Source organism: Syngnathus acus, chromosome 3, assembly GCF_901709675.1.
Source record: "Syngnathus acus chromosome 3, fSynAcu1.2, whole genome shotgun sequence".
NCBI classification, from domain to species: Eukaryota; Metazoa; Chordata; class Actinopteri; order Syngnathiformes; family Syngnathidae; genus Syngnathus; species Syngnathus acus.
This window is the reverse complement of record NC_051089.1, coordinates 20,620,899-20,636,134: the sequence shown is the minus strand read 5'-3', so window position 1 is coordinate 20,636,134 and position 15,236 is coordinate 20,620,899. Positions and strand designations below refer to the sequence as shown.

Genomic DNA, 15,236 nt, shown 5'->3' with positions numbered 1-15,236 from the left:
CCAGGGAGCGGACATTCGCCAGATGAATTGATGGTAGGGCAGAACGGAACCCTCTCTGCCTCAGCTTTACGAGGGTTCCGGCGCGTTTGCCACGTCGTCTTCAACGTGCTAGCTTGTATAGCACCGCCGCTCCGGCTAAAATCTCCGTCAAACAGTCTGGATCAAAGAGAACAGGAGAGAAAATACCAGGAGAAGACTGTCCGATGTTTAACAGCGTTTCTCTGGTAAAAGTGATCCGGGATGGACAGCAGAGGACACAGAAAACACACAAAATAAGACAAAGTAACAGAGAGCGACTCACGGTGGCGGTCATCTGCGGCGCCATCATGACGTGTCTATGTGTGTCCTGCAATTGGCTGGGGACCAGTTCAATACTCCGCCTACCGCCCTAAAGACAGCTAGAATAGGCTCCAGCATACCTGCGAACCTCATGAGTTTGTGTGGTTTGGATGAATTGATGGATGGGTATGGAGGTCGAGTACTTCCGGTCGCTACCATGAAAATCTGTACATGTACATCTGCTGACATGTCAAGTTACCATAAATGACGATTGACCTTATTTTTTGCTCCAGTTATTCAAGTGTCAGTGAAAACTAATAATAAAATAATCATAAGCATATACTACGACCAACTACAAGATGAGACTAAATGCTCTGAGAGGTAGTGAGAAAGAGCACAGCTTCGTGATCCGCCAGGGGGCCAAGCATTGAGAAACAAAGACCAAGACGGACAGACTATCTTGGTCAAGTCGATTATGCAACAGTTAATTTGTCTCAGAAAATATATTAACTAAAAAGCTGACCATAATCGCTGGCACACTGGAGAGCTACTCCTTCGTCACTACTCGGGGAAAAAAATTCCAGCTTGAAGAATATGCCTAATACAACAACCAACGTGAACAATTTTAAGAAGGAAGTTAATTTGTTTTCCTCCAAATAGCATCCTGGTAGCTTGGAATAAACGGAAACCGGAAGCTTATAAGCCCCCAAATCTTTCCACTGGTGATACTAATGAGCTGCCGTGCAGTCTTTGCCCCTCCCTTCACTTTTTCCAATTTTTTTTCTGTTTGCCTCCTTTTCTCTTGTGATTGTCCAATAATAGCACACATTATGCACACTCGGTCTTAATCAACACTATCTAATTAGCACCTCAAAGCCACCTGGGAAATTGCGAAAAAGCATGGCTGATATTTTTTCCCTCTCACACTGCTGACCTTGTTTATCAATCTGAGTTGCATCCAAAACAGAAGTGTCTCAGTCTGACCGTGTAACGCGGATAAAAGCAAATGACGATTTATGGTAGTACAGTTGATTTTTGTTGAGAAAATGCATCGTCATTTCACTCATCCTGTGTCTCAACATGATAATGACAGAAGTGTAAAACAAAAATTGGTTTTATACTTTTTGGGTGACTTTGAAAGCTTTCATTCATAACATCAATTAACAAGTTATGTTATCCTTTCTTGATTACATTGCAAAGGATAACAGCTTGTATGTTTTAGATTACGATTTTATTATGAGACCTTTACATACTAGGTGTATTGGAGTAGCTGCTGTGTTCTTAGTTCCTTCGGTAAGAAACAACAGATAATATTTTCCTTCTCCATCATTAACTGTGTATGACTTCATTTCAACTGTGCAATCCCAGTTGAAATGGCAATAGCTGTACCAATCAGCAGCAAATTAAACGTGAAGCAGATGCTCAATGCTTTTAACAGCAAGCTATTTGGAATGTTTTTTGCGAATGGATTACATAAAGTGTTTTCAAGCAACAGCTTTGTTTTCTTAATTGCCATTTTGGATTATTTACTGTTGTAACAATGCACTTTCGTGGCTAAGGAATTGGAACACATTTGCGAAAAAAAGCATATGGATTCATGTTGAATGTAGTGTTCGAGGATGATCAGCATTTGGAGGGATTTTAGAAGAAAATTAATCTTAATTTATTAATTACAAATATACTTTTCTTCACCTATGTATGCCATTGATATGCAGAGCAAATTTAATGTTCTCCCATTAGATAGCTGAAGGCCCTGCGTCTCCACCTGTTGTCATTCACGTAACTGAGCGACTTGTGACTTTCTGCGAGTATTTCTAGTTTGTGTTCAATTTTAGACTCAATGCTGAGCATAGATTTATTAATAAATTAAGTCTGGATCGTCAGTATTTCAATATTCATTCTTTTTGTAATATTTTTATTTGGTGACATGACGCAAGATTTTTCTTATGTAAAATAAGCCCCTAACGTCAATAAAGCTCGGGAAACAACGATATAATCTAATACAGATACAAAATGAGAAGGATAATGGCAATTGTATTCTATAACGCATGATTCACAGAAGTCATGTAGCTCTTTATGGAGTTTCTTGTTGCTTTTCCCCTTCAATTCCTGACTTTCCATTACAAAATGTGCAAGCAGTCACATGCACACTAGGGTCTGAATTGGGTTAGGTCTCCAAAGGCCCATGAAGGTTTGACGAGTACAGTCCACGGGAGAAGGTGACCTACTTACTTTGGAAAAAAAATAAAAACTACTTTATCGTAAGCAATTGCTCTTTTTCTTCATTTGCTCTTCTGTGTTTCAGGTTTCAGTCCATGTGACTCTTAAAGTATGATGACATTCTATTAAAATTTAGTTTTTGCTTGATTTTGTTAAGAGGAAAAAAAATAAAAAGGAAATGTTGAACATACATACATATACGTACATATACGTACATATGTATGTATGTATGTGTCATGTCTCGTCCCCAGTTTGGTTATGTGTGTAGATTGTCATCGTCTCTGTGTGTCTGTGTGCTCGCCCCTCCCTTCCTGTGTGCCCGTGATTAGTGTAATCATACTCACCTGCCTCTTGTTACCTGTGTTGTATTTAAGTTCTGTTTGTGTGTCACTCCCTGTCGGAGCATTGCCTGCATGCATTTGCTGCTGTCATGGAAGGCCACCCTGGCTGTTTTGTCTCACGTCTCTGTTCGGTTCCTGTTATTGCTTTTGTCAGTAAGTTATGTTAGTTTGCCGAGTATGTCTTTTGAGTTCGTCAATAGAGGCTTTGCAGCTGACGTCATCAGCCGCGCACATTAGCTTGGCGGTCATCTTGCCGGTCAACATTTCAGTGCCGGTCAACGACTCACACACGCTTTCTTGTTACATCTGCTGCTATTTGAGCTTGAAAATGCCGGAAACCTGCTGTGCTGTTGGATGTAGCAATAGACGAGGCGATAAACCTTCTATAGATTTCCGGCAAACATCCAAAAACGCGATAAATGGATCGCGGCGATTCGTCGTGAACGATGGAAACCTACGATTTACACAAGGATATGCAATGAGCACGTCATATCAGGTATGTAAACTATTCACCCCTGATTTGTTTCACAAAATGTGAAATAATACAATATGGGATGATACAAATATGATTGTTGAAAATGCTGGGTGCATTTTTAGAAAGGCAGCAAGAGCAGCAAGGCAGGGAATGGGATGATTTCTTCAGTTCACCCCCCCCTCCGTTTTTATTTTTTGTTTATTTTTCATGATGCTTCATCTGATTGGCTTGAAAATCATATTGGAATTGAACAATTAATTCTCATGAGTGAATGCATTAGGAAATTTCAAAAGAAATTATTATGAACCTTGTGAAACAATTTTTTTTAATGAAGCATTTTTGAACAAGAGGCTTTTTGTTACTTCATTTGGCACAAGGTAAAATCTACATTGGCTTGAAAATCCTATTGGAATTGAACAATTAATTCTCATGAGTGAATGCATTAGGAAATTTCAAAAGAAATTATTATGAACCTTGTGAAACAATTTTTTTTTTAATGAAGCATTTTTGAACAAGAGGCTTTTTGTTACTTCATTTGGCACAAGGTAAAATCTACATTGATAAAGTTTTCAAGCCATTGGCACAAGGTTAAAATTTTTATTGGTTAAGTTTTCAAGCCAATCAGATGAGGCATCATGCAAAAATAAAATAAAAATGGTAGCAACTTGAACAGACAGGTAGTTTACTGAATGATTTCACTCTATTGAGTTTTTTAATATGTCAAGTTATGAAATGCCATTACGAAACAAACTGAACTGGGTATATCCCCTTCAACAACGTGCTTAATTATTTATGGTAGTCATTATGAATAATGTGATTGTTTAATTGTTTCAGGTGCAAAAAGCGAAGATCCACTATCCCCAGACTATGTGCCAAGTATTTGAGCATACCCAGTCACCTCACAAACGAAAACTCAAATGTTCATTGAAGATCTTTGAGAGAAGACAAAATCTCAAGCAGCGAGAGGGCATTGGCAGCAGCACTTGTCAATATTTCCCAGTCTGTCCCTTGTGAAAATGATCAACTACCCGCTGGTGAAGATGTGATGTTGCTTGGCCCCTGGACTCTTCTTCAACCGCAGATACCTGAAAAACATTTTAATAATTGTTTTCACTATGATTAGATTATTTGTAACAGGTTGGAGAACAATAAATTATTTATGCTATAGATATTAATTACTAAGTGCGAAAAAAATACAAACCTGCTCTCTGGTAATGGAATGTAACTTTTCCAGCTCTGACCGGCATTTTAGTGCAAGTTCATCTGGGCTGAGTTTCATATTGCCAGAATCGTACAGCTGTGAGAGAGGTACAGGAAGCTTTCGCTTCACTGCCCTTGGCACAAAGTTGTCAGCAATAGTCAGGGACAATGCTCAAAATTGCTGGTCTTCCACCGCATTCAGACAAAGCCTTGTAAAAGGCAGCTTTCTGCTCTTCAGTTGGTGGAGGAACATTCAGCAGTTTTCTCGCAGCACTTTCCTCAGGAGTTGAAACTTCTGACTTTCGTTTCTGGGCTGGACGGGCAAAATCGATATTGCATCCTTCAGCATATTCTATGTGCGATGCTGATGGTTTCAGCCACTGACAAGGTAGTGATGTGCATGAAGTGGCAGTCTTCATACGTATTAATGTCTCCAGGGCGAACAGGGATGCTGCTGAATGTGAACATGTTTCACCCAATCCAGCCATGCAGGTACAGTGGCAGCACAGGATCTGACCATCTTTCGCTATTGCTACCCAAGGTCTGAGGGGAGGATCATTCATCCGTTGAGAGTGTTTTGCCTGAAACAGATATGACATACCTTATATTATTATCAGTCCCTAATTTGGATATAATATACAAGGCTAGACCTCTTACTGTCCATTTATGCATATTTTACCTGGCATTTGGTAAATTTTCTCATGAATCATTCATTAAATTAGCTTGAAAATTTAAACCTGGTTCATTTTGAGCAAGAGACCAAAAGGAATTATCAAGCATGAATTCTAAAAAGTATTTTTGTAGAAATTGTTGCATAAGCTCTATATTGAATAGTTGGAAATTATGTGGTCATGAGAAGAAATCGATTCTGTTTGGAATCTGCCATATCAGCCCATCATGCACAAAACCTGCTGTAAAATACTTGTAGGCGTCCAGACTCTTGTATGCCTTAAGGTCCTTTCCAGTGTACGGAGATGGTGAATCGACGAGGTAATTATAAATATCTGGATATGAGAGATCAGGCAGGTCGGCTGTTGCAAAATGCTCAGGTGATTTTAGCATGCTTCTCGGTAAAAGGTACGGATCCGTTGTGCCAACAAGGTTCAACTTCTCTCGGTAACGTTTCTTGGATTCTTCATCCAAATGCCCAACTTCATTGGATAGCAAATCAGCCATAATTCGGATGAAATTGGTGAAAATGTAGCGCAGAAATCAAACTGAATCTGTACGAACACGTAGGAACGAGCTGACCGGTTGACCGCCAAGATGGCGGCATAACACAAAATCACGTGATAAAACCACGTGACTGCAAAGCCTCTATAAACCCTAGTCCAAGCTGCACTTGGTCGCCCTGCTCCATTTCCTCCACTCCGATCCGTGACAGTATGTATGTATGCACATATACATACAATTTTGTTTCTGCTTGATTTTGTTAAGGGGAAAGAAATAATGAAATGTTGAATTCTTGTTGAATAGCTTTACAAATGAGCAGAAGTTGCTTTGTTGTTTTTCCATTCATTCTATACCAATTATAGAAACTGCAAATGTTAATTTCTAACTGAGGGAAGTCTGTAATGTTACTTTTTTGCTATATCAAAGGAGGTTCAAATATTATATTTATATATTAACTATATTTTTTGTTTATGTTTATATATTTTATTCCTATATATTCATTATATTATATATTATACAACTATAATATAGATATTACAGTAATCCCTCGTTTTTCGCTGGTAGATGAAATCCGTGAAGTAGAAACCTTTATTTTTTTACCATTATTATACAGGTATAGCATCGAAACCAAAGGACAAAACTTGTTTTCAGTCCCAAGCATTTGTTTAACAAATAGAAGTAAACACTTTCTTCCAGATAACTACAGTAAAATAATAATTTTAATCATCAGTACATAGTGCACATCAGTACATAGTGCGCCTCTGCGGCCGGACCCCGCTCTGTAGTGTCTTTTTCATCAAGCCATAACACAATGCACTGTGAGAAAAAAATCCGTGAAGCAGTGAGGTCGAGAAAGGTGAACCGTGATATAGCGAGGGATATACATTTTATATAAATATAATGATTATCTAATTTATTTATCAATTATATGGGTATATATCTACGTTATTTTTATATCTGTCTTGTTACATATTGTTTTATATATTGCGTATTAAAATATATTCAGGACTTAAGAGCAATTTTTTTTAATATATTTTTTAGGACTCGAATGCAATACAGTATTATTTCTAATGGCATCGGTTGTGGAAGTATGACGATTGACCACTAAGTGGCGCTACAATCACTTGTAGTCCACCAGCGAGCAATGTTGAGCCCTTTTGAGACATTTTGTTATTAAGGGCTATATAAATAAACTTGACTTGATTTGACATGCTAATGATCTTAGTTGTTATTTTATCTGGGCTCTAGGGATTTAACAAAGGAACACTAATGATGGTTCTTCTTTTTCCAATATACAAATTGATATATACAAAGTGAAGTTACAAGTTTTTACCATCTACAGCAGTAGCAGCAACAGCAAAGTAACCAAGTAGTTAGCATGTCTGCCTCACAATTAGGCTCAGGTTTGAATCCCTGCTCCAGTCTGTCTGTTTGGCGTTTGCCTATTATCCACGTTATCTTTTATTTTGGCGGGGTTAGTGCTGGTGGTGGTGGAGGTGGGGGGGGGGGGGGGGTCGCTCTGGCTTCCTCATACATGCCAAAAGCATTACTGATGGCTCTAAATTGTCCATACTGTAGATGAATGGTTGTCTCTATGTGCGGCCTGCAATTAGCTGGCAACCAACTCAGTCCCTCGCCTCTCACCCAAAGTCATCTAGGATAGGTTCAAGTTAACCCTTTCCCCAAGTGCTATTAAGGAAATGTGGACAGCTGGATGTTCTCAGTATGGTTTTATCTTCTCTTATTCTTTTTGTTAATTGCATGATTCGTGTATAGCCTACTGTACATATCATAAAGGACAACAATGGAAGAGTGGTTAACACTTCTGACAAGGTGAATTGCCTGGAGCGTTTTTATGTGGAGTTTGCATGTTCAACATGTGTATGTAAGTGGCCCACAGTTGCTCATCTTTACCTTTGGAACTGAAGCATCACATTCAAGTCCCACTGTGGACAAAAAATAAAATAGCATGTTGTTGGAAAGAGTCAAGCTTGCTTCCAGTTTACTTTTGAGGTCAAGCACTTTTTATGCACCCCTATCACTTTGATGTCTCTCTTGCGTGTATGATCTGGTTTTCTCCTTTTCTTTTTTCTTTCTTAGTGTGCAACACAAACATGCAGCAGAGTGTGAGTTGAAATTCCCCATTGGGGATTTCAATGAGCATAGTAAATGAACAATAAGATTAAATCAAATTGTGCAGGTTAGTATGATCATGTGGGTCTTAACAAATGTGGTCACACTGTTATCAAATCACTGTATTTGAATGTTTAGCTCCAGTAATGCGGTTTCCGCTTATGTCAGTCCCAGCAGTCATGGAGAAGCCCAAGGCACGAGGAGGAAGCTGTACAGTGCGGTCCCGGGGAGACACTTTGTGGTGGTTCGTCCTTACACTGCCCAGGCCGAAGGAGAGATCTACCTCTATAAGAATGATAGAGTCAAAGGTAAGATTGTAAATTACCCTTTCAATAGAAAAGAAAAAGTCTTGCAAGACTTTCACAATTCCCTACTGTGATACAGTAGACGTAACTTAACCTAAATGTCATCAAATTTCAAACAATATATATCTTTGTTTTTTATGTGAGTGTTGTGTTCTATCTGATACATCATATACATACATATATATACATCACATACTATTTTTGGTGTGGAAAAAAAATGGTCAAAATAAGGTCTTGTGTAGCAAAATTTATTGAATTTCCCGCATTGAGCTCTGGGCTTGAAACGATTCAAGCACAAAAGTAAACACAAACGTTAGAGAAAATGAGCTAAATTGGAATACTGTATTATTTTTGTTTTTATGTGAATTGATAATTGACTGCGGCTGATCCCCTTTTTCACCCTCCCCACCTTTCCCCTTAACCCAGTTCTCAGCATCGGAGAAGGTGGCTACTGGGAAGGCAGCGCCCGTGGCCAGGTGGGCTGGTTCCCAGCCGATTGTGTAGAGGAGATCCTGGCCAAGGCCACTGAGGAGAGGAGCTGTAAGTTGCATCAACACTTTTGGCATGGGGATGGATTTCTTTTAATAGTATAGGGCATAGCTGCAGCAGTAGGATAGCAAGGTCAATGCAGGATGCTAAAGTTCCCAAGGCCATGCAAGTGGTTATTTTTTCTCCAATACATGAGTGTCGTGTGTTGCAGCCTTTGTGTTTTCTGAAGCTGTGGTGCACAAAGCTAAGTGCTGCATCGCCCTGCTAACGCAACTGTGGTTACTTTGATTTCCCCTTGGGGCAAGCCAATGAATACATCACACCACGTTACGCTCCCAGCATCACAAGTTATCCTCATTCATGCACATTGAAATGTTGTCTTGTACACTGCGACTCTGAGTGATTCATTTTTTCCCACCTCTTTGTATTGGCATTTCTGACTGTTTTATTACTGACATTATCGTAAAGCACAGTGTTGCTTGGGCCAAGTCCGGTCTTATTTTAATTTGCTCTATTTCCTAAGCTAGTGTGTCACCAATGATCAAGGCAGATGGGAAGCAAATTGCTCTGCTATCTCTGGTTCTTTGCCTTCTTCTGGGTGGCCTATTTTACAGTTGATTCAAGGCCTTTGGCACAGGGACCTCCTCTAATGTGTTCTGCCCAAAGTGCCCCAAGCTCAGCTTGCAAACACAACCCCTCCAAGGATAGTGTTATAGCATGGTGATTCGCAGTCTTATAGCCTCATTTAAGACATGCTTGCATGCATGCGGGTGTGCTGTTTATTAGGAGGGGAAAAGAAAAGTGGAAGTGTCAAGTTATTAAACTGGTCCCATTGATTTCTTGTGATTTGTTTGGTTAGTATTACTTTTACCTTTTTAACATTACTTGGTGTTTTGTTTGGTTACTTTCATTAGACAGTAGCTTTCCTCTTGCCTCTTACCTGAAGGGTTAATATCCAGCATCCTTTACACATATGTATGTCCACTATGTCATAGCTACTGTCTCAGAAGTATACAAAAAAAAAATTCTTTCGAGAAACCTTTCCCGGCACTCCTAACCCTCTGACACTTTCTACCACCTGTTCCATCCTTTCTGTGATCTCTTCTTCACCTCTCCCATACTCCCATTGGCTCTGAACAGTTGAGCCCAAGGACTTGAAATTCTGCAGCTTCTCAAGTCAAGTCAAGTTTATTTATATAGCCCTAAATCACCAACATTCTCAAAGGGCTTCACATAGACAAACAAATTGACAATTATTCTCAAAGCATCCCCTGATCATTCTCCATCTCTACTCCTTGTAATATTCACTGACCTCCCTTTAATTGTGAAACTTGTACTTAGTCTTGCTGCAGCTGGCCTTCATTCCCCGCTTTTCCAGTGTATACCGCCACCTCTCTCGGTTTTGCTTCCACCTGCTCCTAACTCTCATCACAGATCACAATGCCATCTGCAAACACCATAGTCCATGAGGACTCATGTCGTAGCTCACCTTTCAATGGGTCTAACTCGGTTTTTAAACGGTGCATCACATGGATAGGCAAGTAGCCAGAAGGTGGCATAGATTTTCTTTTCTCTTCCTTACAAAGCAGATGTCCCGTATGCGGGACACTGTAACGTTGAAGAGTGTTGAAGAACATACAGTATGTACGACCAGTAACTATGAAATAGGGCTAATATTGGCAAATGCAGCCAAAACAACAACAAAAACAACTGCAACTTTTTACACAGTATATATTTTTTCCAAGTTAAAAGTGGGCTGAACTTTCCATCTTTGGGCAGACAGAGACTAGCAATGCAGGATCTGTTGTTTTAGACTTAGACTCAATTTCAGTCATCCCTTGGGATTGCTCCCTCAGGAAATTCTGTTCGGGCAACGAGAGGGATTACCTGCTTTTGCATGGTGTGTGTAATACTTGCATTCAGACCTAATGTGATTGTTAAAAAGAAAAAGGTTTGTTAAAGGGATTTTTATAAAATCCTATTTGTAACACTTAAAATCAACTCCAAGTCTTGTAATATATTACCACTTGCTGATCTTTATGTATAGGGGGCTCGGTGGGGTACTGGTTAGCACGTCCATCTCGCAGTTCAGAGGGTGTGGGTTCGATTCCACCTCCCGCCCTCCCTATGGGGAATTTGCATGTTCTCCCCGTGCCTGTGTGGGTTTTCTCCAGGCACTCCGGGTTCCTCCTACATCCCAACAACACGCATGGTTGGCCGATTGAGCATTTCAAATTGCCCCTAGGTCTGAGTGTGGATGTCTCTGTGTTCCCTGCGATTGACTGGCAACCGGTTCAGGGTGTCCCCCGCCTACTGCCCGATGACTGCTGGGATAGGCTCCAGCACGCCCGCGATCCCCGTGGGGACAAAGCGGTACAGAAAATGGATGGATGGATGATCTTTATGTGTATTGAGCCCGGAAGTTGGGCTCGTAAATTAAATGGACGTGAATAGTAAATTAGCCAGCTAATGAGGTTTAAATCTCAGTTAATGTGAATTATGAAGCCTCAGAATTGGTGTCTCATCTGTTGGATTATATTGACTTTTTCTCGGACTGACGATGGACGGACCCCTTTTCAAGGTCAATGACATACGAGGATGGGGGACGACTATAATATCAATAAAGAGGACGGAAAGGGGGCCCAGGTCGAGGCCAAAGGACGGACTGCCAAAATTTGGTAAAGTGTCCAAATCATAGAAAAGGGGTCCCAAAAAAGGGCTGGGCACAAAAGCAAAGACACAAAAAAAAGGCATTATTTGGTAAATTCAGCTTAACAAAACATTGCTTTGATTTGTTCCTTCTTGCATTTTATCTCATGACACCCTAATTGTGCACACGTACGTGCACACAGTGGCCAAGTTAGAACTCAGCCTTCGTTGCCCACATGTTGTTGTTTGCTCAGTTAAGCTAGTCTGTTGCATTATATGCAAACTCAGTAAATATGCTAATATGGAGATGGACAATAGGCTTTGCATACAGTTGGAATCATTCCACCGTTTCTTAAGTAAGCGTAGTCTCCCATTACAGTCTTTGATGATGTGCACATTTCCTCATGAATAATGAGAAAACGGTGATTACGTTTACAGGAAGTCAAAATTTGGGTGAAGGCCAAAATTATGATTTCTGAAACATTTTGAATAATCTATTTACATGCATGGGTGGACAGCGTTACTCCCCCATTTAGGCATTTAGGTATTTGGAGTCAAACAGCGACGCTTGGATGACGTCGTGACGCAAATACTAGATGTCAATTCCGTTTGTTACGTTCTGCCATCAATAAAACACATTATAGTCATGTCTAGGGCTGTCACAAATGAATCTTTTTGGAATTGATTAAATCTTCTATCAATTGTGCCATCGATTCTGGGAATCCAATACATATTATATATATAATATACAGACATATAAGTGTGTCTATATTCAAACTGTGTCATTTATATTGTAGAGACAGAAAATAAAGTGAAAACGCAGCAGAAAAATCACTGTATACAATTTAGGCTCGCTATTGCAATACAAGGACTTAGTGGACTAAAAAAACCAAAAACAACAAGGTTCCTTGCGGTTGAGCATGCGGAGAACACAAACCACTGTCTCACTCAACGGAGGAAACTCAATCGCGTTTAAATGACACAATATTTGAGTTAGAAAAGAAGTAACCCAGGCCTATTATTTCCAGTTTTTAAAAACCCAAATATCTTCTCATTTGGGTTCTTATTTTTGTGCACATTTTTGCATGACTTTTAAAAACTTGAATACTTCCAATATTCTGGTTTCAAAGGGCTTATTGACTATTGACTGCATGTAACATAGTCAGTTCTTCTACCTCTCTCACTTTCTCTCTATCTTTCTCGCTCTTGCACTCTTGCTCTCTCACAATTTGTCTCTCTCTCTCTCTCTCTCTCTCTCTCTCTCTCTCTCTCTCTCACTCACTCACACTTCTGCTAATCCTTCTCATTGAATAGCTATGATGCAGCAGGATTAGGCCCTGCTTAGACATGCTTTGTGAAAGTTCAGGTTAGCATCCTTCCGTCCTTGTGAAGCCTCATAGCAGCGTAACCTAAAGTATACTAATGCATGTTTATGCACCAAACCATCTGTTGTACCTTGTAGTATATTGGAAGGTAATGATACTGGTTTATTAGTAGTAAAATTGACCAACACCTGCAATTAAAACAAATGACTACAAATAAGACTACCGTAATTTTCGGACTATAAGTCGCTCCGGAGTATAAGTCGCACCAGCCATAAAATGCCCAAAAATGTGAAAAAAAACATATAAGTCGCTCCGGAGTATAAGTCGCATTTTGGGGGCAATTTATTCGACAAAATCCAACACCAAGAACAGACATGAACGAGCAACAACAGGCTAAACGATACGGTATGCTAACGTGACAAACACAAACGAGGAGCTGAGAACGGGCCTGACGTAACATTCAGTTATTTAAAAAAAACTATTCCATAAACAACAATATTATCAAACCATTTGTGTCACTCCAAATCATTAAATCCATCGATCAAATTTCTCGTCCTTTATGTCATCCTGGTGACAGAGGACATGTCCAGAGGATATGGCGCTTGAAAGTGTTCATTACTTTATTTGATTTTTTCTCTCTATTTTTCATGTTTTGAATATGTTCAAGATAAAGATATCAAAGCATGTGAAGTGATCAACTATACTAAAAATAACATGTGAAGTGGTCAACTATACTTGTAAGTAAGTGATGTGTTAATGATCAAGTAAAACTTTGTGAAAAAAAACATATAAGTCGCTCCTGAGTATAAGTCGCCCCCCCACCCAAACTATGAAAAAAACCGCGACTTATAGTCCGAAAATTACGGTAATCAAGATGGGTGGGGCAAGAGTCTGGTAGTGGGTGAGTTATTATTTAACCTCAGTTAATTACCATAATTTTATAACACCAATAAAACAGACCCCGACAAAGAGGTGATCAAAATTTAGCAAGAGATTAGGAGGTGAGTCTCTTCACATAAGGCAATATTCTTCCGGTCAAGTTGTTTGTTTGTTTGTTTGTGTTTTAACACTGCTGGCTTGCACACTTTTCATCAAGTATACTAATTTTCTGACAGACCTCCAGGATTTAATTCAATACCTAGCACGTAACACCAGCGGGGTGGGAGCAATTATGCTACAGTTGTTCCTTAGCATCGCTTTTTCTTTTTCATGCATATGTAAACTTTGGACAACTCCTCACCTTTTTATTTTTTTAAATTGCTCTTATGCTGTTGCTGGATCATCTTCTTGCAGTTGCTTCCTCCTTCCTCCAATCTAACACTGTGGGCAGAGTGTTAGGGGGAGAAAAAAATGCTCCTGTAAAGATGACAAGATGTAAGCCGGATCAGGGGGTTAGCATTTCTGTGAAAGTGTGACAGCTGGTCTGGGAGACTATGGTGAAGTGAAAGACGAAGCATTAAAGGAAGTGAATAAGACAAACACGAAGACAAGACGCTGGAATGAAAAGGCCTCATTTTCATTGAATGTCTTGTAATTTGAAGGTGCTATTGTCTGGAGTCGATGTTTTTACGCAGTTTTTTATTTTCTGCATCAACATCAAGGGCAAAGTCATAAAAGGGTTGTTGAGATATTGTTCATATAAATGATGTAAACGTTCAAAGCTTTGAATAGGGAGTGCTTTTCAGATTTATAATGGCAACACTGGGATTTTGATTAGTTGAACAATTGTATTTTATTTTCAATTTAGCCTACATTGATACCTTCTCACTCTCCACTTTTTAATTTTTTAAAAATGTTACTTGACTGATGTGTATTCTTTCATCACATTAAATGTTAATTTGACTCTTGGGAAGTCACGAGAAATGATCATCACTGGCTGAAAGGTCCTTTCAGTCAGCAAATTGTTTTAGCATCTCCAGGCTCATTCCTTCAGGCTCACACTCAGGAGATAACAAAACCAACACCATGTGGCCACTTGCCAAGCAGCAAAGACACAAAGAGTTTACTAAAGTTTGAAAGACAAATGGACAGGTTTTAATCTCAGGAAGCAAACGACCTTTAGCTTTGAAAATTTTATCCTAGTCCTACAGCACTTTGTATGAATTAAACAGCACAATTAAACACCAAAATATCGGTGTTTTAAGATTCTTTGTTGATTTATGGAAAACTGATGAAGACTGTAGATGTGATGTGTTTTCATTCATTACTGAGACATTGTGTGCGTGTGTGTGTGTGTGCGTGCGTGTGTGCATGCGTGTGAGCGTGCGTGCGTGCGAGCGTGCGTGCGTGCGAGCGTGCGTGCGAACGAGCGTGCGAGCGTGCGTGCGTGCGCGTTTAAAAGTAATGTTTCGATGGCTGAAGTACTTCATCTTGACGTAACACCAATGATGTAATATTAACATTGATGTTTTTGTTCTGATGTATCAGATTCCCGAGTGGACCGTGCTGACAGACGGAAACTGTTTAGACACTACACTGTGGGATCTTACGACAGCTTTGATGCCTCCAGGTAAACCCATACTCTGTCCTCATCTAGTGAAATTACCTTTATTTCATTATAACAGTGGGACAATCTTCAACCGTTCCATGTTTCTAAATGTCTTAAAAATTGTAAAGGCTGTTACAGACGTCAAATTAATTTTAAATT

At 39.6% G+C, this 15,236-nt stretch overlaps 1 protein-coding gene across 4 annotated transcripts in view; it reads left to right on the top strand.

Annotated features, from left to right (window-relative positions):
* The window catches only part of shank2b (SH3 and multiple ankyrin repeat domains 2b), a 252,715-nt gene that overhangs the window by 137,817 nt on the left and 99,662 nt on the right, over positions 1 to 15,236 (top strand). For all 4 annotated transcript variants that reach the window (XM_037247312.1, XM_037247310.1, XM_037247309.1 and 1 more), the window contains 3 exons: positions 7,990 to 8,129; positions 8,553 to 8,666; positions 15,017 to 15,098. In XM_037247312.1, the coding sequence (XP_037103207.1) occupies positions 7,990 to 8,129; positions 8,553 to 8,666; positions 15,017 to 15,098 (336 nt within the window). The remainder of the gene's footprint in view (positions 1 to 7,989; positions 8,130 to 8,552; positions 8,667 to 15,016; positions 15,099 to 15,236) is intronic.